General features: G+C 53.8%; 1 protein-coding gene across 7 annotated transcripts in view; it reads left to right on the top strand.

Annotated features, from left to right (window-relative positions):
- LOC140901285 (suppressor of cytokine signaling 2-like) overlaps positions 1-18,422 on the top strand; it is a 35,749-nt gene extending 17,327 nt beyond the window's left edge. For 3 of the 7 annotated variants that reach the window (XM_073319858.1, XM_073319856.1, XM_073319860.1), the window contains 2 exons: positions 12,456-12,722; positions 13,733-18,422. In XM_073319858.1, coding sequence (XP_073175959.1) covers positions 12,569-12,722; positions 13,733-14,214 — 636 coding nt within the window. In that variant the 5' untranslated portion in view covers positions 12,456-12,568 and the 3' untranslated portion in view covers positions 14,215-18,422. Of the gene's footprint in view, positions 1-4,702; positions 4,725-5,025; positions 5,296-5,359; positions 5,383-5,953; positions 6,736-12,455; positions 12,723-13,732 lie in introns of those variants that run through there. The other 4 variants (XM_073319862.1, XM_073319855.1, XM_073319861.1 and 1 more) reach the window with 4 other exon arrangements.
- Positions 18,423-20,559: the final 2,137 nt, after the last annotated feature.

Genomic DNA, 20,559 nt, shown 5'->3' with positions numbered 1-20,559 from the left:
GGGCTCAAGCAGCCTTGCCCCACCACCACCTTAGTCCGGTGAGGAGGGATGGCATGAAAGGGAGACGCCCAGCTCAGATGCTGGCAGACCTGGGAGGAGAGCAGAGTTCAGCTCCTGGGGAGGGTTTTGTGGAAGTCAGGAGCTGCTCCAGCAGCTACTGCTGGTCTGAGCTCCCTTGGAGGGAAAAGGAGGGCCCAGTGCTGGACCATCACTTTGGGGCTATTGCTAGAGACTCCCCGGGGGGAGCTGAGTTGGGCTCCAGCCTGCCTGAGGCTCTCTGCCACGCCCTTGGGTCCATTTGTGCTGGTAACCCCAGAAAGGGTGCATGCCCAGAGGCTAAGCTGGAGAGAGGGCTGAGTCTCCCACCACCACACTTGGGCTGCTGACCACCTAGATATTGAAAACCAAAGTTGGGGTGAGGCTAGGGCCCTGTCATGCCCCTCGGGGTGCCCTAAAGACCGACCCTGTAACACTCCCCTTTGTGGGTCATTAAAGTCAGGGTCTAGCATGTCTCAGGCCATGTGCAAACCCTGTTTGTTTCCTGGGAGTTGGAAACCCTCTCTGACACCATGGCAGCTATTCACTCCCACAAGCTGCAGCCACAGGTTTGATGAATGCAGGCGCTGATGAAGGCAAGTGATCCTTGCATGGGAAAGGCCAGTGCCCAAGAGGGGCTGAGCACCTGCAGCTCTCGGTTAAGTTAGCTATGTGTGGAGTTTGGCCCAGTGTGATTGGCTGCAGAGTGCTAAATGGCCCTTCAGTGGTAGATGGGAACGACTGTTCTGAGGGTCAGAGATCTGTTTTTGTTCCCAAACGCTGGGGCTGCGGAAGAGCAAACCTTCCTACATAGAACTGCAAGATGTATTCGTCACAAGTGTACAGCCACACTGGGCTGGCAATGCCCCCTGTTGCCACGGGTTCAAATCCCAGTAGGCCTGCCTCAGCCCTTCATCATTCTCTGATCGATAACCTGAGTTGCAGGGAGTTGACACCTGTGGGAATGAGCCCTTAAATCATGAGGGCTTGTGCCGAAATTAAGGCTTCTGTGAGCACTTTAAGAGTAAGTGGTTTCAGCCCTCAGCACCAAGCTATTGTACAGGGCCGGGTGCTGCCCTCCACCATGCTGCGTCTGGGGCTTGCAAAGCAACTTGGGCTCCTTCTGCTTTCACGCCAGGCAAAGGGGAGTTAGTTCTATTACTTCGTTGAGAACGTGCCCTAGAGCTGAAGGCAGAGGGTTCTGCGGAGCGAGGTGGTAAAAACAGCAAAGCCCTTTCTGTGGCATTGCTGGTACCAGTGGTGAAATACAGATCCTAATTTTCCTAGGTCAGACAACACTCCGCCTGAAACCGATTTCAGCCACGGTTACAAGCTACCCTGAAGGCTGCTCCTATATAATAAGAGATTCCAGGAAAAGCTCAAAGGCCTCTTTCGTGAGGGGATAAGCCAAAATGACTCCATTTCTTTTAGGTAGCTGCAAGACCCCTCTTCACCTCCAGAGGGTGCCCAGTCTGCATGCATTTCTCGCTCTCTCTCTGTCCAAGGAAATTTCCTAGAAATTCTTGGTTTATTTTTAACTGCGCCATGGAAGCGGAGGGGGAACTACCCACCCCCTCCCTATCCTGTTCTCCCCAGCATTTCTCATGCAGGAAGCAGAGACCAGCGAAGTGCCTGATGGGAGGTTACATCATGTATAAATATTCCATCTCTGGAGCTTTCAGCTAATGCCTTAGACAGATTTAGCCTGGGATTTTCCAGGTTGCCTAAGGGAGTGAAGTGCCCAACTTCCAGTGACTTTCAGAGGGATGTGAGCCTCTGGCTCTTTTGCCTTATATCCCACGGGGCAGGGTCCCGCCTATGCCAAATAGTCTGCAAGTGGAAAATTGCCACACACCCACCGCAGCCCTTGTTGTGACTGTTCTCCGGATTTGAACACCTTAGGTTAGTGACGAGCAAACAGCAGAACAAGGGACTTAAACAGGCCTCGTTGCTACAGAGCCTTTCACCCACTAATGCACATTAGCCAAGCCGCACAGTCCCATCAACCCCCCCACCCCCTTTTTTCCCCTAACAGGGGGTAGCAATGTGGGACACACACAAACTACACCCAAAATTCTCTAGTGGGGCCGGTAACTTTGGGTGTCACCATTTCTGGGTGCTCAATGGTAGAGATACAGGGTTGGATCTTTTTTGGAGATGCTGAGCACCCATAACCCCATCTGTCTTCAGTATTAAGCACCTCAGAACAGGGACCGAGTCTTCCTATGTCACTCCAGCACAACGCAACCCTGGTCATGAGTGGAGACCCTGGGTGCTCTGTGATACAAATAATGGCAATCACGTGTGTGAAATCCCTGCTGTATCTCAGCAGCGTGGCTTTGATCTTTCAGCGTTATGGGTGGAGAACTTGCCTGAGGACAACTGCATCATCCTCTCCTGGGCAGCTGCCTTCAAATCCAGGTCACCTCTGTGGTAACCAATGGATGGGGCAGAGATGGGCTATGAAATTGTGACTTACAAAAAATGAATAGGGATGGTAGATAGAGCCTGGGGTTGGGAGTCAGCTTTATAGCTTTAGGCAGGAAAGTGGTCTAGTGGTTAGAGCCTGGGCTTCGGAGGCAGGACTCTGGGGCTCTCTTCCTGGTTGTGCCAGTGACTTGCCAACTAACTGTAGGCAAGTTGCTTTTACTTCTCTGTGCCTCAGTTTCCTCCACTCTGGCAAATGGTACTTAGCCCTCAGTCTCACTAAGATGTTGTGTTTAGTTAAACAAACGTGTGTAATGTGCTGTGAGATCCTCCGATGTAAGGGGCTAGAGAAGGCCAAAGCATCTCAGCAAAGGCTATAGGAACTCTGGCAGGGCTGCTGAGGAAGGCAAACTGCAGGAAGAAGTAAAGCAAAGGGCTTACCATTGGTGCAGAACTTGTGTTCAGCTCCAGGCACAGCTAACCTCACCATGCAGATCTGCACATGCTTTCTCTGGGCTCGAAGCTGATTCCCCCCCCCACCCCTTTTGCCGGATTTTGTGCCGTATTAACTCTTCATTCACTGGGATGAAACAAACGAGATGGGGAGAGAGGGAGGAGGTGAGTGCAGAGTCTCTGCTTTAGAGAATGAACTAAAGACTGCTTTTAGATGCCCTCAAAATAGGCCTTAGTCCCGGGGTACACAGCTGCAGCAGGAGGCTCTGGCTGGCTCTTGGTTCTAACGAGCACCAGGAAACTAGGTTACACTGAGCTGTCTATCCATCCATCCAGGTTCTTATTCTGGGATGAAGTTCAACCTTACTCTGGGCCCAGGCATGGCATCACGGGAACTTTGGGATTGCCTAGATCCCAAGCACAAGCTGTGGCTGCCTTAGGATTTGCTGGACAAGTCTAGCAGCAAACCCAATGCTGGGAATAGCTAGGTATGAGTGTGTGGGGTGGGCGGGTAAGGAGTGAGATCATCTTTGCTGTAGCCCATTGGCTGGGGAGCTGGGGCAGGGATGGTGAGGTAAATCCCATGGGAGGTTTTCCCAGAAAATGTCCTGCAAAGATACCCCTGCAGCCTGGTCCCTGCCGAGGCTGCACGTACGTATTTCTACCTTGCTCATCAGTGTGATGTTAGCTGGGAAAGTGTTCACAACTGGGCCTGGCCCTGAGAGGAGAGACAGCTGTGGTATCAAACGCAGGGCTGAGCTTGCGGGACAGGAATGCCCGATGTGTCCCCTCTGTCTTTCATGACACTTTAAGTATAGGAAAGGTGAGGTTCCCTGTGCCATGCGGCGTGTGGCTGGGAGCCCCCTGCCATGCAGCCCCAGTAAAGGGATAACACTAGGGGTGACTGTTCATGCCTGATATTCCCCATGGAGCTGGAGCTGCAGGGCTCAGAGTGGGGGCGAGGGTGGGGTTAGAGATGATTGAGCACCTCTCTTATAGGGCATCCCAACTTCTTTCTCCCTCTGGAAGGGGGCTGGATGGGCCATGCCCTCAACTTGCCTTGGGGACAAATTGGGCCCGTTTCTATTCACGCCACTGCCCTCCACTTCAGTAGGCTTGGCCGTTGGATGACGAAGTAAAGAGAGAGAGAGCCCATGATGGGAGGGATGGGAGCTTCCCCAAGCCCTGGGTGCGCATCCTGCTGACTGGGGCAGGGCATGCTCTGTAGGTCAGTTTCACAAGTAGGGCAGGGGATCAAAACCTTTCTAAAGCTAAATGTCCCATGTGATCAATAGGGTGACCAAGGAGCAAGTGTGGAAAATTGGAGCGTGTGTGTGTGGGGGGGTTTAGTTGCCTGTATAAGACCCCTAATATCAGGATTACCCTAGTGATCAAGCATCTTCCCAGGACAGGACTTTGCCAGGACAATGGGTCGAGGGGGGTGGCATTATTAATGTCTGATCTCCGAGCAGGATCTGCCCCTTGTCCCAAAATCCTGCTCATGTAACCCCCCCCCTTCTCCCCATGCCTCTGTGGGGTTTGAACCCCTTGGCCTTTAGCATTGAACCCAGGCTGGAACTCCATGAGTTGGCAGCAGCAGGAGGCTGTTATCCACCAGCGGACCAGCCTCTAAAGGGGCAGGAGACCGGCACCCTCAGGTTTTCCTTCCTCTTCTCCCAAGTCCCAGTGTCTTGCGGCAGCTTCCTTGCACCGCAGCAGCAGGGCTGGACGTGCCCCCCCCCCACACCTCCTGCAGCGCCCGCCCTCTCTGGGTTGCCAGGGGGCCCCCTCCCGGCTCTGCCCAGCGGGTGGGTCCCTGGTGCTGCCTTGGGGGAGGCCGGGGGGTCTCCAGCCCCGTTCATTGCTCCGGGCAGGGAGCTGCAGCGATCTGGAGGCCCGTGGGCGGATCCTGGTCGCTCCCCCAGGGGCCATACACGTGTCTTGTGGTGTGTGTCCCCCCCCGCTCCCCTTAGAGGCTGCTTGGACCCCCTCTCCCCACCCGGGCGCCCCCCAGCTCCAGCGGGCAGGGGTGTGGCCGCACGAAACTCCTCCCCCAGCTCCCCGGGGAGGAGCCCCCCTCCGCGGCCAGGCACTGTCCGGAGCTGGCGGGGTGGGGCCTGGAGCCCCGCCCCCAGGGAAGAGGCTGCAGCGACCCCGATACCTGCCCGGGGCTTGGGGCAGGGGGGCGCCAGCCAGCGGCCCCTGGTGCATTGAGCACGGGGGAGGGAGGGTTGCCAGCAGATTCCTTCCCCCAGCTGAGCAAGCAGGGGAGGGACCCCCCCCCCCGCGTGTCTCCCCCCCCCCAGCAGCCGGTGACCCCCCCGGGATGGTCACACCTGGACGCGCTCACTCCTCCCCGGCCCGGCGACCGGGAGACAGGTACCCACCGCTCCGGCCGGCGAGCGCCCCCCCCCCCCCGAGTCCGTGCCCCTGCCAGCCCCCCGGGGCGCGGGCAGGCGATGCCAGGTGTGTGCTGCGCCGGGCGGCACCTGGGCGGGTTGGATAAAGGACACGGAGGGGTCTTGCAGGGAGATCCCCCCCCCCCCCGCAGGGTGGATCGTGCCTCCCCTTGGGATGACCTTTGCACGGGGCGGGGGGGATGCTGGGGGAGGGGGTTGTGTCTGGGATCAGCAAACAGAGCGCAGCAGCTGGGCATTGCGCCCCCACCCCCCTTTTTTGCAACGCTTCTTCTTTTGTGAGCAGAGTCCCCCGTCGCCCCCCCCCCAAGCTCCAGGGATTTTAATGCCCGGTCCTTTCGTTCCCACACAAGGAGCAGTGAATTACTGATCACTTATTACCAAACTCTCCCCACCCCCCACCCCCCGCGCCAGCCACTTAGCTGCCCCTTCCCCTAAAACAGCAGCACCGTGTGGGGTGGGGGGGTAGGAGCGTGTGCGGCTGGATTAGCGAGATCCGAGGGGTGGGTGTCAGCGGCAGAGATCCCTTCCAGGGCTGCTGGCCCTGCAAAGTCTCCAGCAGTTGTTCCCGGGAAGCACAGCCCCCGGGAAGCACAGCCCCCGGGGAGGGTGGGCAGTGGGTTCTGTGGGTGGCCAGAGGGGCTGGAACTAGGGGTGCTGCTGCACCCCCTGACTTGAAGTGGTTTCCATCATATGCAGGGTTGACAGTTTGGGTCAATGGCTCTGAGCCCCCCCCCCCCAAATGGTTCCAGCACCCCCCGTGTGTGGGTGCTCGGCAACCAAGGGTGCCAGGGAGCCTCTGTAAGGGAGTCAATCCTCAGTACCAAGCTGTTTCTGCCGGGGCGCAGAGGGGTGCATGCCCCTCTCTTTGGCTCTGGGCATTTGAGGTGGCCCGAGCACAAACCTGGCTCAAAGCAGGAGCCTGTTGGACAGCAGAGAGGTGGAAGGGGGGAGGGAGGGGTTGGCTCCTTGGCATTCTGCTGAGTCCTGGCTCGCTGGCTGGTGTCAGTTCTCTTCCCCCCACCCAGGAGGAGCCCAGAAGATGGGGTCTGGGTCTTGATTCCAGTGTGGGTCGGTTGCCTGCAACTTCTCCCCTCCCCTTGCGAGTCCTTTTCTCCAGTGTGACCAAAGAAACCCACCGAGGTGCAGTGTAGCCTGCCCTGAGAGCTGGTGTTAATAACTCTGTGCTGGGTCTCTAGTGCCGCTCACTGGTAGAGAGGAAAGTGGGACACAGCTGACTGCAGACTTCCCCAGCCTAGCTGCCAAGGGGGAGCCGCAGCCTCAGGGTTTGATTGACAGGCGTCTTGCTCTCACCCTCTCCCATGCTCCTTGGCTGTTACTGTCGACTTTCAGCACCCTAGGCTTTGCCATGCCAGATCAGACCACTGGCGCATCAGGACTGGTAAGCCCATCTTTGATGCTTCCCATGAAGGCAAATAATGCACGTAACCACTTGTTCCAGGCGCTATTTTCATAAGTGGAGTTCCTGACCTCCCTCAGACAATCGGCTTATGCCCTGTGCCATGAGCGTCCATCACCTTTATCCTAGTGGGAATAGTCACACGTGTCTTCTCAGTGATCGTAAAACTGCCTATCAGAGAGACTTAGGTTTGGGGAGCCATGGTGAGATGGTAACAGGGAACCTGTGAACAGAAGGGGCAGCAGGCTTAGAGCTGGGGAGAGCTTTAAACCATAGGATAGGGTGATGGTTCGCAGGAAGAAATGACCACAAGCTCCTTAAAACAGACTATAGTAAGGGAGGGAGACAAATGTTTGGAGGAAATGTAGCAAACCTGTTCCCAATGGTTAAATCAAAAGAGCACCCTAGAGGAGTCTCCTTTCTAAAACCTCTTGTTCTTGGTCATGGGCCATTGCCCATTCTGTGCCCACATGGCTAGGCTGGCCCACGAGGCAGGGAGCGGAGTCACAGGAACATATTCAGACTTGGTGCCAGCCCCTGAGACTCCGCTGAAGTCAATCGTGCTTTCACCCGCTTGTGAACTGGGCCCCGCAGCCTCTTCTCCACTGGGAAGCGAGGTGGTGTCAGGACACGTGTTGAGTAACATGATTGTAAATGCTCAGTGTGAAGGAGGATGTGTTGTCCTGGTTTGCAGTGGTCCGCGGACTCTGTCAAGCAGGACAGTCCTTTGGCCTGTGCTGAGCTAAGCTGTGTGTGACCTCATGAGGGCTATCCCATGTTATTTCCAGTGTAGACCAAACGCCCGAATGCAGCGACTTCTCTGCCGTGGGGGTGATGGAAATGGGTGGATGTGATTTCAAATAAATAAACAAAAAAGCCTAGAAGACATTGCAGCTGCAGCCGTCTTCTACCTGCAGGGAGTTCATTTCCTGAAGACGGGCCAATGAAAGAGACCGTATCCACTTGAAAATGCAGGGAGAGGGGAGGGATTTGGCCGGGGACATGGCTCGGTAGCTCGCCGTTAATGTTTGATGATGATTGTCAAGTATGTTGCAATGTATGTCCTGGCGGTTTTTCAGCGCTCCTTTAGGATGCAGGCATGTCAGTGTCACGAAGCAGCAAGTTCTGTTGTGGTTTTATTGTCCTGGGGAGATCACTTTCCAGCTGGAGAGGGAGGAATCTGACTTTCCAAGGCATCCTTCTTCCTTCCTTCCTTTTATTCTTTCTTTCCTTTTCCCCAAGATGACTTCATTTTTTTACAGCCTTTGGAGATGATCCAGAGAAGGTGAGTTTTCAGTGTTTACATTCCAGTCCTCAAGCCCCAGCATCTGGAATGAGCTGCCATCCTCCAAGCAGATGTTGTTTTCCACTCCAGCCAGTAGAGACTTCAGAACAATACAGTGTTGCCTTGCATCCTGATTGCCTTATGTATTTGAAAACAGTGTGACTGAGACTCTGGGCCCCCCAAGGACTTCACAGATATCGCTATGCCTACAGTGACACAAGTTCATGGGAACAGCAGGGGCAGACCTCAGATCCTTGTGCTCAGACCCCTGCTATATGAGCTGCCGGAGACTCTCCACTGGCTGTTAACACTATAGAGGCTATGGCATGCAACTGAATAGTTAGAAGGCAGTGATGTACACTCTGCCAATTCTATTTAGCATTGTCTCATTTTATTTTTAAAGTGCTCTTGTGGCTGCACAAACAATCAAATTACAGTCAGGGACTGAAAGGCTGGTGTTTTAAGGAGTAGCTTAAGCCAAAAATGGACCCTGCATAAGAGAGACCAAAGACGTGGATGGGGATCAGGACTGGAGTGGTGCAGAACCCATGTCAGTTTGAAGGTCAGATATCATACTGGGTCTAGAAACCAGTGATGAACTCAAGGCATGGAGTTTAGATCTGGGCTGTCCCAAATTTGGGTGGTGTTTGTGTCGGGCCCATTAGAGAGAGGTGCTCAAGCCTCTGGATCCAGCACTCATTGGGGAGAGGGCTCTGGATCCAGCACTCAGTGTACTGATTATTTTTCCAGCTATGGTGAGTTTTACAGATAATAAGGAGTGAGGTAAATGACAAGCCAGGGAGGGTGAAATGATTTTACCAGCAGGGTCAGAACCTTAGTGCAGTGGGGGGTTATTTTAGCAGAGCCTGGGGAGAATACACTTGATCGGCATCTGCACCATTGTGTTTTGTACAAAGCTCTGACAATTCCTCCTTGTCAATTACTGGCAACACTGTTCCACCCTTTACCCAGAGCCTGGAACTGTGGTGCTCTAAAATGCCCACCAGAGAGGCAGCATGCTGTTAGATAAAAGCCTTCTAACCTTGTTATCTCTAATGTTCTACCCGGGGCGGGGCGGGAGGGAAGGGGGGAGCTGTGGGATAGAAACCTCATGGCCATGGTGTCCTTGAATCTTCTCTTCCTTCCAGCTTACTGACTATCTCTGTGAGACCTTGGGCAAATCAGTGACCCTCCCTTTGCCTCAGTTTCCCCATCTGAAAGACTTCAGGGACGTTGTGTTGATTAAAGAGTGGATGTTAGTACAGCTTCTTGAAGATGGTGCGTGTGGGGGGGAGAAATGTTAGAGCTGTGCTACATTTTTCCTCATGCAATCCATGTAGGTGTTAGCTCTCTGAAGAGACCCTTGCATTCAGATGGTGGAAATAATCCTGATCAGAATAGAGGCTGAAGTTTTCGGTCCTGGGTACCGAAAGCAAAGCTCTTTAACTCATCATTAAGCTCCTAAATAGAAACAATCGCTATTTGGATTAGTAGCACCTAAGGTGCTGTACAAACATAATAAGAGACCAGTTCCTGCTCCAGAGAGCTTGATGTCTGAATAGGCAAAGCAGTGTGGCAGAGAGGAAGAGTACTGGGCAGCAGAGGTGTCGAGCCCCTGCAGCTCCTGTTGACTTCAGTGGAATTTGGGGGTGCTCAGCAAATCAGGCCGAGTGGGGCTAGGTGAATTTAGGAGGCTAATTTTAGACACTCTCGGTTTGAAAACTTCAGTCAAATCTCATAAACCCACTGTGGCGAAGGGGGTCGGAATTGGCCCTTGATCTCAGCATGGGGAAGTGGGGGACTCTGCCTAAGTTGAGCCTCAGCTCTGCACCCCCCTGATCCTCCCCCCGCCCTCCAGGGTCAGATCTCTGCCACATTTGTCTCTTTTACCAACCGTCAGTTCATTCCTCAGACAGCAAATCCCTCTCCATATAGACCAATATAAATCCACCCTCATTAGGATTCCAGAGCAGTCCTCTCCTGGCAGCCATCTGCCCCTGAAATGCTCTTGCCTGGCCAAACGAGCTCGCTTGACCCCTACCTGTGCCTGGCTTAGAGGGCAGGGCCGGCTCTAGGTTCTTTGCCATCCCAAACTCTGAGAAAAGCCAAAAAAAAGGGAGGGGGGGCCAGAATGCCACCCCTGGAATTGTGCCGCCCCGAGCACGTGCTTGCTTTGCTGGTGCCTAGGGCCGGTCCTGTTAGAGGGGAATTAATTCACTTGGCCTAGGGGGAGCTCTGGCAGGCAGAGGGAAAGCAAAGGCTTTAATCACCTTGGCCAGGGTGGCAGCCAGTGTCCCAGAGACTTGCTCTTGTTGGAGGGTTATCCAAGGTGAGAGCTGCTGTCGGAGGAGTTGAATGCAGCAGTTGGACAGAGGCTGGAGCCAAGGTGCAGGGGGAGGTGGATTTAAATAGCCAGACAGTGTGTTTGTTTTATGCTCCAGCACTGGGAGGATCGGCTGCACTGTGTGACCTATGCATGGTGGAGTCTCTGCAGCAGCTCGAGGTGGGGAGAGAGCCCGGGTAGGTATCTGCTGCAGCTGGCTCTGGTGCCGGACTGCACAAATCCACCAGCGTCATCTGTCTTGTTCACCTTCTCTTGTCTGCAGGCTCTTTCCCTGCACCTGTGTGCCCTTGCACCATATCCTTCCTCCTTGTCTGTGCTTCCCAATTTGCTCTGGGGGGGACTTTCATAGGCACAGCTGGGCGTTAGGCACCACATTCCCATTCGTTTCCCATGGGAGTTGGGTTCTGTCATGAGGGGAGGGGGATTGTCTGTTAAGGGAGGTGGGCTTAGCCCCTTGTGACGAATTATCTGCCTCCCTGGTGGTGGGTCGGCGGCTGGGGATCAGGTGAGACCTGCAGATCATCTGGAAAGGGGCCAGGTGGTAGGACCCGGTTCGTTGGTCTTCTAATTTACATGGGATTATTTTAGTTTGGAGAAATAAACTCGTCCCTGAAGGCAGGGACTGTCACCTCCACCAGGAGGGGGCTGTTGCAGGGACACTTCCAGGGCTTAAATTCAGGGCCCTGAAAGGTCGTCTGGTTTGAAACACTAAGACCCATCAGTTCGCATGCCGGTGGGGCTGATGGAGCGCTTCGCGTGAGCAGAGCAGATAAACTCAGGAGTTTGCTGTCTCTTTAAACCAAGCTCCTCTCCATTCTGCTTGGTGCTTGGCAGCATGGTGCCATCTCTCAGTGTCTGGTGTTTGCCAAAGTGGTCTTGGCTGGCATTTGAGATATTGTGGTCTAGTAGTTAGAGCAGGGACTGGGTGACAGGACTCTTGAGTTCTAATCCTGGCTTCAACAGTGACTTGCAGCCTGACCTTGGGCAACTCACTTAATCTGTCCATAAAAGTATGAGGAGGTTTCCCCTAATGACTAGATGAGATAGAACCAGGGGATTCTCTCTATTTCTAGGGTCCCCTCATCAGGGCTTCGCTCCTCCCGGGCTCAAGGGAGCTCAAAACATGCTTAATGAAGCAAGGGTGCGAACCAGCATGGCCATTGCTTAACCCACTGCAGCCTTGAGCACCAAAAGTTAGAGTCAGCTATTGATTCATATTAATGGCACCAGCCTCCAGGCCCCCAGGGAAATCTGGTTTGTTACCTGATACCTCAGTGAGGGTGGCAGGATCTGGTCTTTCCCTTCACCACCTTTCATTTAAACAGGGCAAATAGCATGGTGACGGAGGGCTTGGTGGCTTTCATCCTGCCCATCTCATTCTTAAGCTGGTCTTGTCTATCTGAAATGTTAGGAGACAGACATAAAAACCTGTCAGGGTTCCATCAGCCTAGGATATGGTTTCCAGGGCTCTGTCCATTCCCGGATGTTTCCCCCACTTCCCCTGCAGCGATGGTTCCATGTTACAAACTCTTCCCAATATAACTCAGAAGCGGCTTCTGTATTTCCTCACACGCATAGAATTGGACAGAAATAAACTTCCATGGTTTTTTGGGTTGGGTTATATATATATTTTTTTTGGTTTACTTTTTTCTCCCCCTAAGTCCTGAAATGTAATTGAAACATATCAAAATCTCGCCCCACGATCTAGAGCTGGTGAAAAACCCTGGAGAAAAATTCACAGATTTAATCCACATTTAGAGTATTGAAATTTTGACCCCAAAAGCCCTTCGTTGAAAGTTGGATCATTTTGACCAGCTCTACCCCATTCTCTTATCAAGCTGCAGTAGTCACCGTGTCGGCTCTTGTCCCTTCCTATTGTCTTTTGCTCCTCATCGCCGTCATTGGATTTGCTACCTCCAGTGTAGCAGTCTTGTAAGGAACGCCCTGCAGCAGCTGGCGGTGTCAATAGTGATGGTCTCTGGTGATGCCAAGCTCCTGGGCGAGTGGCTTTGTACAGGTTGGGCCTCCTAGTGCTGGTTTTTCCTTTCTTTACTCTTCTGTGTTACCTTTTAGGTGTAGAGAAGTCCCCAGTGATTCCAGCAGCATTCCTTTCCCCGAGCGACCTCCCCTTGATCGCACCTTGAGATGCCCTCCCTGAGCCCCCGTGGCCAACGGAACACTGGACCATGAAGTCCCCCAGTGCTGTGATCTGCAGGGAGAAGCCGGCTCTGAGCGTTTACCCTTATGGCTCTGAACGGGATGGCTGGGAAGAGGCCAGGGATGATGAGGACGTGAACTCAGCCCAGAGCAACTGCACCATAAGCCACCTGGAGCAAGCTGGTAAGGGAGGATGGATGTCCAAGAAGCTGAAACCTATTATCACAGACGCTAGACATGGGAAAAGCTATTAGATCCTCTAGCCTCACCCTTCTCCAGCCCAAGGCTGTTCCCTAGAGACTATTCTCCAGGGTTCTGTCCAGGCCAAGTCTTAGATATCCCTAGAAATAGCTTCCCTTGGTTCTGGCCATTTGCTTTCCAGCCAACCAGATCTCAGGGTCAGGAGACAAGCCAAAGCAGCTAATGATTTTTGGGTGTCCATCTTGAGACTCCTTAAATGCGTCTGATTTCCAGAGGGCAAGTGCTCAGCACTTCTCTCGGGCTGCAACCTCAGTCATGCTCTGAGAACTGCACACACACAACTTGTCAGTAGCCGCAGCAGACAGATCACTAACTGGCTGGGTCATGGAGACCTGAATTCCCTTCTTACCCTTACAAGCTTTCCTCTGGGTCAGAAAACATGGGCTGGGCAGCATGGCCTCACCCTGGGTTGAACAGGGGCCATCAGCCTCCGGGGATGTCAATCTGGCAACTCATTACTCTCATTAAATCCCCACGCGTCAGTTTGCACCAGTGGGGATAGCCCTAGAGCTGCCTTTGCTGCTGGAGAAATCTGCACCAGGGGACAGGGAAATGGGCCTCTGTTATTTGAACTGTGGTAGACCCGGCCCTAGAGGTCAGGGCCCCAGTGCACTCGGAGCCCTGAAGAGCTCTCAGACTATAGACAACAGGTGGAGAAAGCAAACAGCTGGGGGGAACACGAGGAAGCAATAAGGTGATACTGGTCAGCACGAAAACATCGGTCACAGCACACCAGCTGCCTACCCATTGGCCTTATACCTCTGCCCCTTCTATTCCCTTGTCCCCCAGCTCCTCTGGAAACCTCTTGCATGGGACAGCCAGCATGCTCCTTCCACCTTGACTCTTCCCCTCTCTGTGACCCTCAGGGCCAGCTTTGTGGGGTGAAGCGCCAGGGCTGACCTGCGTGTGACGGTGCTTTCTCTCTTGGGCAGGTTGGTACTGGGGTCCCCTCACCGCAGCAGAGGCCAGGCGCATTCTCTGCCCTGCCCTGGAAGGCTCCTTCTTGGTGCGCAACAGTTCCAGCCCAGACAACCTGCTCACCCTGTCGGTCAAAACCTCTGTCGGGCCCACCCACATCCGGATCTGCTACAGTGCCGGCCGTTTCGGCTTGGACTCGTCCGTCCTGGCCAAGCCCAAGCTCCAGAGCTTCAAAGACGCCATGGCCTTGGTCCAGTTCTACTCCCTGGCCTCGCTGAAGCAAGCCGAGCGGCTGGGGCCATCGGAGCAGGAGATCACGTCCCTGTCCAAGGATCCGGCCATCCACCTGAAACTGATCAAGCCCCTGTATGTTTCTGTGCCGGCCTTGCAGCACCTGTGCAGACTCACTATCAACAGGAGCACCCGGCAGGTCACGGCCCTGCCCTTGCCTGGGAGGCTCAAGGATTACCTGCTGAAGTACCCATACGTGCTCTGAGAGACCCCGCACCTCTCCATCCGACCCTGGCAAAACATGGTGCTCTCCCCGCAACCCACTCCGCTCTGGTGCCAGCACGGATGGACTCCGAAGGGCCCCTGGTGTTGCTCAGCTGGAGTGCGGCAGAACGTGGCTTCGGGGTCAGGTACAAGTGTGAGGGGCTGAGCGAAAGGCAGGGTCTCCAGAGCTGGGATCGAAGCAGGCCGGGGGCAGAAAGCGTGGTTTTTTTCAGTCTTTCTCTGGCTCTGGTGTCCCTAGTTAGGGCCGGTAATAAAAATTCATTGTACTATTGTTTGTTCTCCCATTGCTACATCTTTGCACTGACTTCTGCTTGCTTCACCGAACGTCCCTTGGACAGGGCTTCCATTATGGCTGTTGCGGGAGAGGGTGGGCTGGTTTGGGTAGGGTTTGATGGTATTTCTTTAATATAACCAAGTCCTGATGCACGTCTGGGGCTGAGATTTTTTTTTTTTCCAGAGCGACTGATGTTTTTTTCGGGCCCAACTTGAGACACCGTAAAGGGGCCTGACAGAGGGTGGGTGCTCGGTGCTGCCTGGAAATCAGGCCCCTTTTAAGGTGTCTCCAGCCGTGGACCCAGAATCCCTGGTCACTACGGGAAAATCTTGACCTGGGTTTCCCCAGTGGGGGACTAGATCTCCAGGCATCTCTATGGTGGAAGCAGCCGGGGCTAAAACACACTGAAGCTCAGCTCTATGGTGCTCTTTACACCCCAGCAGTTGCTCCACTGGGGGTTTTAAAGCTCACCTCAGACAGGATTGATTGGCTGGCTTCTCTGGAGACGTGTGAGGGAAACAGGCAGACTGCTTTCTCTGGCAGCATGTGGTTCTTTGTTCCAGTGTTTTGTTAGTTGCGCGAGGCCCAAGTAAAACCAGGCTCAACTGCTGCTCCCCTTCCCAGACCAGTTCCTCCTGCAGCACCGTCTTGGTCTGTCCACAGGGCACAGCCAGAGTTATACTGGTGCATCCGGGGAAAACCTTCCCCGCTCCCATGAGGCCTTAGCTGTTCCTACCACAAGGAGGATGGTGGGTGGCTTCTCCCACACATGGTGCAACGTCCTTGGGAGGTAGGCGGACTGGCTCACCCTGTTCCACAGACCCCGTCAGCCCCTTCTCCACAAGCCCTGCATTCAAACCCTGACAGTTCTGTAGCCCTGCTTAGAAACACAACTGAGCTGTGATTCCTATTCCCGTGGGAGCGGCGGGGAGGATGTATTACTCATGCTGTGTGTGGAATCTACCACGTTCCCAAGGCAGGAGGAAATTCACCCCTGTGCAGAGGGCCACCACAAAGGCTATGTGCCCCTTAAGCCCTGGTTCACTGTTCCCATGTACCCTGCAAAGGGCTGAACTTCCTGGTCAGTAACCTCTCGGCCCAGATGTGTGGGCAGAATGACTGCATTTGGGGTAACTGGCCGTGCGTTTTTGCAGCTGGGTAGTTCTATTAAAAAAAAAAAATTTGGGAGCAGTAGCTTAGATGGTCCCTACCTCGAACCCTGCTGCCTTCCTCAACTGGGGCTAGGAACAAGTGTCTGTAAAACAACAAACATGCTCCTGTTTCCTCTTAAACAAACAACCGGTGCTACCGTGGATTCACAACCTTGTGGGGCTTGGGTGGGGAGTGTGTGTGTGTACAAGCCTTGCACGCGTGGGGTGCCGCACACGTGGGGTTTTATTAGCCTTTCCCCTTGCAAACCCCGAGCCTCTGCAGGAGGGTTAAAGCCTCTCACAAGCTTTTCTAGGAAAGCATGATAACAGGCACATCTGCTTATCGTTCTGCCAGCGAGAGAAGGGGAGAGAAAATACGTTAGCCCAGCGCAGTTCTTGGAAGCCGATACCTTTCAGTTGAATCTGTGCAGGGAGGATGAGACGCACTTTGGAATTACCTGCCGTGGGTTTGCAGTTGCTGCATGTCAGGAGCAGCCTGGTGCCTGGTTTATTGTTGTTTCCTCTTTTGGAGCTCCAGATTCTGGATTTGCTTCCTGCGAAGCTGCTGAAAGACATGAATGAGGGGCTGCCCATGGCCATCGCGCTCTCCCTCTCTGAGGGAGGCAGGCTGGTTTATTCCTCATCTTATGTCGGCGCCCCAGTGGCGCTAAATCCTTCAGGGCAGGGGACGGTTGTTTTGTTTTGTGGTTTGTACAGCACCGAGCACAATGGGGTTCTGCTCCATGCCTGGAAATTCTGGGTGCAAATATGGTATAAATAATAATGGCACTTAGGAGGAAACCCTGTCCTTCAAGCCTGTGCATTTAGTACCATGGGGAAAGACAGAGGCTGGAGCCAAGAGAGCTGGGCTCCGTTCCCAGCTCTGCCACAGACTCCCTGTATGACCTTGGGCAAATCACTTAAAAACCCAGGTGCGCCCCTCTGGTTTCATGAGGGGACTGAGTTCCAGCCAGTCTCTTCTGGGAAGAGTAGAAGAATGGGGAGGGGAGGCTGAGTCCAGTGTCTTGCTCCCTGGGACCGCATAGAAGCCCCTCAGCCAGGGCTCCGTATGTGACTGGTTCCCTGGGTGATGCAGGGAGAGAGCCAGGGGATGAACCTGGCATGGTTCCCTGGCTCACCCCAGGGGTTTCTATGTGGAAATCCAAGCGGGAGTGACTTGGCAGCTGGGGGAGTAAGGCTGGCACGGGGGTTTATTTGGTTTGCTGCCGGTTTGTCTGTTTTTAACTGTGGGATCTCCAAGCTGTGGAGGATTTCAAATAAAATGCAACCCCCTCACCCCCGGCCCCATCTTGGAGCCAGGAGTCCAGGCTGTCACGCTGCCCTGCGGCGTGGGACGAGGCCCACACAGGATAGAGCTCATACCTAAGGCCACGGGTTATGCAGGCACCACTCTCACAGCAATTGAGATTCACACACAGACTACAGCCCCCTAGGCACAACAGGAGGGGAAATTCTGCCCTGCTACCCCCATACAGCCCCACTGAAAGGGACTCTGAGTCAGGACGCCTGGGTCTGCTTCCTGGCTCCACCATAGACATTCTGCAAAGAGGGAGGAGCTCTTTGGGCCGCCTTGGCTCATGCAGGATTGCTGTGGGGGAGAGGGCTGCAGAAGGCGAGTGGGGAACCCGAAATCAGTGGCCCGTTCTGAAAGGGTTGGCCTGACCCTCCATGCCTCAGTTTCCCCATCTGTAAAATGGGAGCGATACTGGCCTCCCTGCCAGGGTGTGGGCAAGCCCAGCGTGCTAATGTTTGCTAGCTGCTCAGTGGCCGCATGCCATAGAAATCACCATAAGTAGCCTAGGCAGGTGGGCGTGGCCGAGGGCAGAATTTCTTACGGCGTCCGTTGAACGGAGACAGGTTCTCGTGCTGGGTTCGCTGATATCTGCAGCCCCCTCCGGCGCACTCCCTGGCTTCTCCCAGGGCCGTCCTGCACCTTGGGCCTTTCGGTTCTAGGCCGAGGCTCTAGTACAGCAAATTCCTACCCCGCCCCCAAGCCCAACCACCCCCATTCTCCCACGGCAGCCATGGGCTTGCTGTAGCAGGGTTGCTGCCTGGCACCTATTATCTTCGCAGGATGCCAGTGATTCTCCACCAGGCCAGCTCGGTTATTCCTCACCGGCGCTTGTCTGGTCTCCCCAATGCCCATCTATTCCTTTGCAAAGACCTCCCCACCCTGCTTTGAAATGCCTGTGTGCTCTTGGGAGGGCTGAGTTCTCTCCGCCTCGCGCTCTCCTTCCTCGTCTTTCTTTCGAAAGCCCCCTGCATGGCTCCTAGCATGGCTGCTGGCTTTCCGAGAACAGGATGCTGAGAGGCTTGTCAGCTCCTGCGGCCCCACCCGCGCCTTTTGCTTTATGGCTCCATTTCTCGTTTGACCCAGTTAGCGGTGCCATCTGGTGCCTCCGCGCCCGTAAAGAGGATTATGCAGCAGCCGGCAGGAGGGATGGGAACTTGTGCAAAGAGGCTCGCCCTCCTCCCTTGGCTAAGCTGAGGTGGGGGTTGGGTGCTGCGGGGAGGATCCAGGCTTGGGCTCCCGTGCGAGACGGCGAAGATAATCGGCTGGCACGTTTGTGCATCTCCCCAGTGCAGCACAGAGGGCTACCCAAATTCTGCCAGGCCAGCTGTAAGGAAACAACCCGGTGCACTTTCCACCTGGCGTTCATTATCTAAGCTCGACCCCCACCCCGGGAGCTGGGGGAGTATCAGTTCCATTTTGTTTTACAGGGGGAAACTGAGGCATAGAGAGGTTGCAAAAAGAAAAGGAGGACTTGTGGCACCTTAGAGACTAACAAATTTATTTGAGCATAATATTTCGTGAGCTACAGCATCCGATGAAGTGAGGTGCCACTCTAAGGTGCCACAAGTCCTCCTTTTCTTTTTGCGAATCCAGACTAACACGGCTGCTACTCTGAAACCTGTCATAGAGAGGTTGGTTCGTTTTCAATGTCCTGCCCCAGATCACGGAGTGAACCACTGAGCCAGGAAAACAAGCCAGTTCCACTTCCCAGGCCCACTAGATAACAATTCCTCCCTACAGATAGCTTTATTCACTACTTCCGTACAGCCACTCATGTGGAAGGCAGCGGCTGTTTGACAGAGCATAGCAACAGTGCAGAATAGGGCAGAAAATGGAGAATGCCAGTGCCAGTGAAACTGCCAGGGGATTTTAAGAAGGCAGAAGAGATGTACTGTCAGGACGCTTCGGCTCTTGCAAACAGTGCGATTGCATTATGACTGCTCCCAGGAGAGCAGGAGCCTGGGTTTACGTCTCCTTTGAAAGGTGGCACCTGGTAACAGCGCGGCACTCCCTAATGACACACACTGGGACCCCGGAGACGGTCTAGAGCTGCGTGAATCGGGGGGAAATATTCTCTGCTTGTTTCTGTTTGAATGCCAACGCACATTGGCATTTGTCCGCCGTTGTGATTTCTTTTCGTGTCCTTCGGTGCTTAAGTTTTACTCGCATGTGCGCAAGGAGATGACCCGTCTGGACCTGTGTTTAAGGCACTGCAGTCAGGAGACTCTTGATACTGATACTGCCATGGACTTTCTGGGTGACCTTGGGCAAGTCCCTTTATCTCTCTGTGTCTAAAATAGGGGTGATACTTCCTTTCTCCCACCCTTTGCTTTGGGGGCAGAGAGTCTCTCTTAGTATGTGTCTGTAGCACAAGAGGGCCCTGATCTAAGCTCTATGGTGGTAACACACTGAATAAGATGCTCACAAAAGATGGATATAAAACTTGAATATTTGCCAAAGGCGCATTGTAGATTCACTGGTAAAATTTCCCGTTTATGTGGTGTTGGTCAGTTACATAAATCATCCACTCAACGAAGGGAAACAAGGCCCCATGTCATTATGATCACTACCCAATGCAGTGCAAATTATGAATAGCTGCTGCATGGCATTTGTGAGCAATAGGCAGGCCAAGTCTGATTCCCTGAAGAAATTTGCACATCATGGTGGTGAGCTAATGAATTTGAGAATCTCATGGCCAGGGCATTAAGCCAAAGTTTCTGATTAAACGATTCATTGTGAATTATTCGCTGTCAGATACTGATGGGGTGAATTGTGCAACCTATTGAATTGCCAACACCACCTGAGCTTTCCCTGAAGGGCATCTGACTGCAGCTTTGGTCCAGCCTTATGAAATTAAACAAGATTGGAGCCTGCGGTGGAACTAGCTGAGATCTCTCCAGCTAGTCTTGTCCATTTTCCCTTTGGTTCCCTGTGACCCTTTAGGAGCTGGGGGAAGGTTGCAGAGATGTGCGCGTGTTAAGGAAAGCAACAGTTTGCAAGAACCATGCAAACTTGGCAGCTGCTGGTAGAAGCAGCCAGTCTCTGCAACATACCCCGAAGACAGCTGGAGGGAGGGAGTGATGGCTGATGCAGGCTGCCATTTGTGTTGCAGGGTCAGTTTCCAATAATGTTCAGAGCAGCTCAACAGTTCGTCCAGTCTGCTCTCCTGTCTCTAGCAGCAGCATCTCCCAGATATTTCAAAGGAAGGTGGTGGTGGTGGTGGGGAAATAAACACAAGGCACCAGACCAGGGGTCCAATATACTGTATCCCAAAGGGAACCCTGACCCCAGCTGGAGAACAGCTCATGCCTTGAAGCATGAGAATGGAAAGTCTGGTCATCTTCGCTACGGTGCCTGCAGATGCCATCACTATTCTAGTGCTGTTCATTCACGCTAGTGGGAGGTGACTGAAAGGCACTAGCCGATCCGATTGGTAGCAGGGCAAAGGAGAATCAGGCTCCTTCTGCCTTATTTTCTTTGTATTCTCCTAAACCATTTGCTGCCCTCATACCCTGCAGCAATGAGTTTCCCTGGCTAACAATGTGGCATCTGAAATAGCTATATGTAAGCTTGGAAGGATTAGTT

Source organism: Lepidochelys kempii, chromosome 21, assembly GCF_965140265.1.
Source record: "Lepidochelys kempii isolate rLepKem1 chromosome 21, rLepKem1.hap2, whole genome shotgun sequence".
NCBI lineage: Eukaryota > Metazoa > Chordata > Testudines > Cheloniidae > Lepidochelys > Lepidochelys kempii.
Note: the sequence above shows the minus strand (reverse complement) of the source record. Positions and strands in the feature narration are given on the sequence as shown.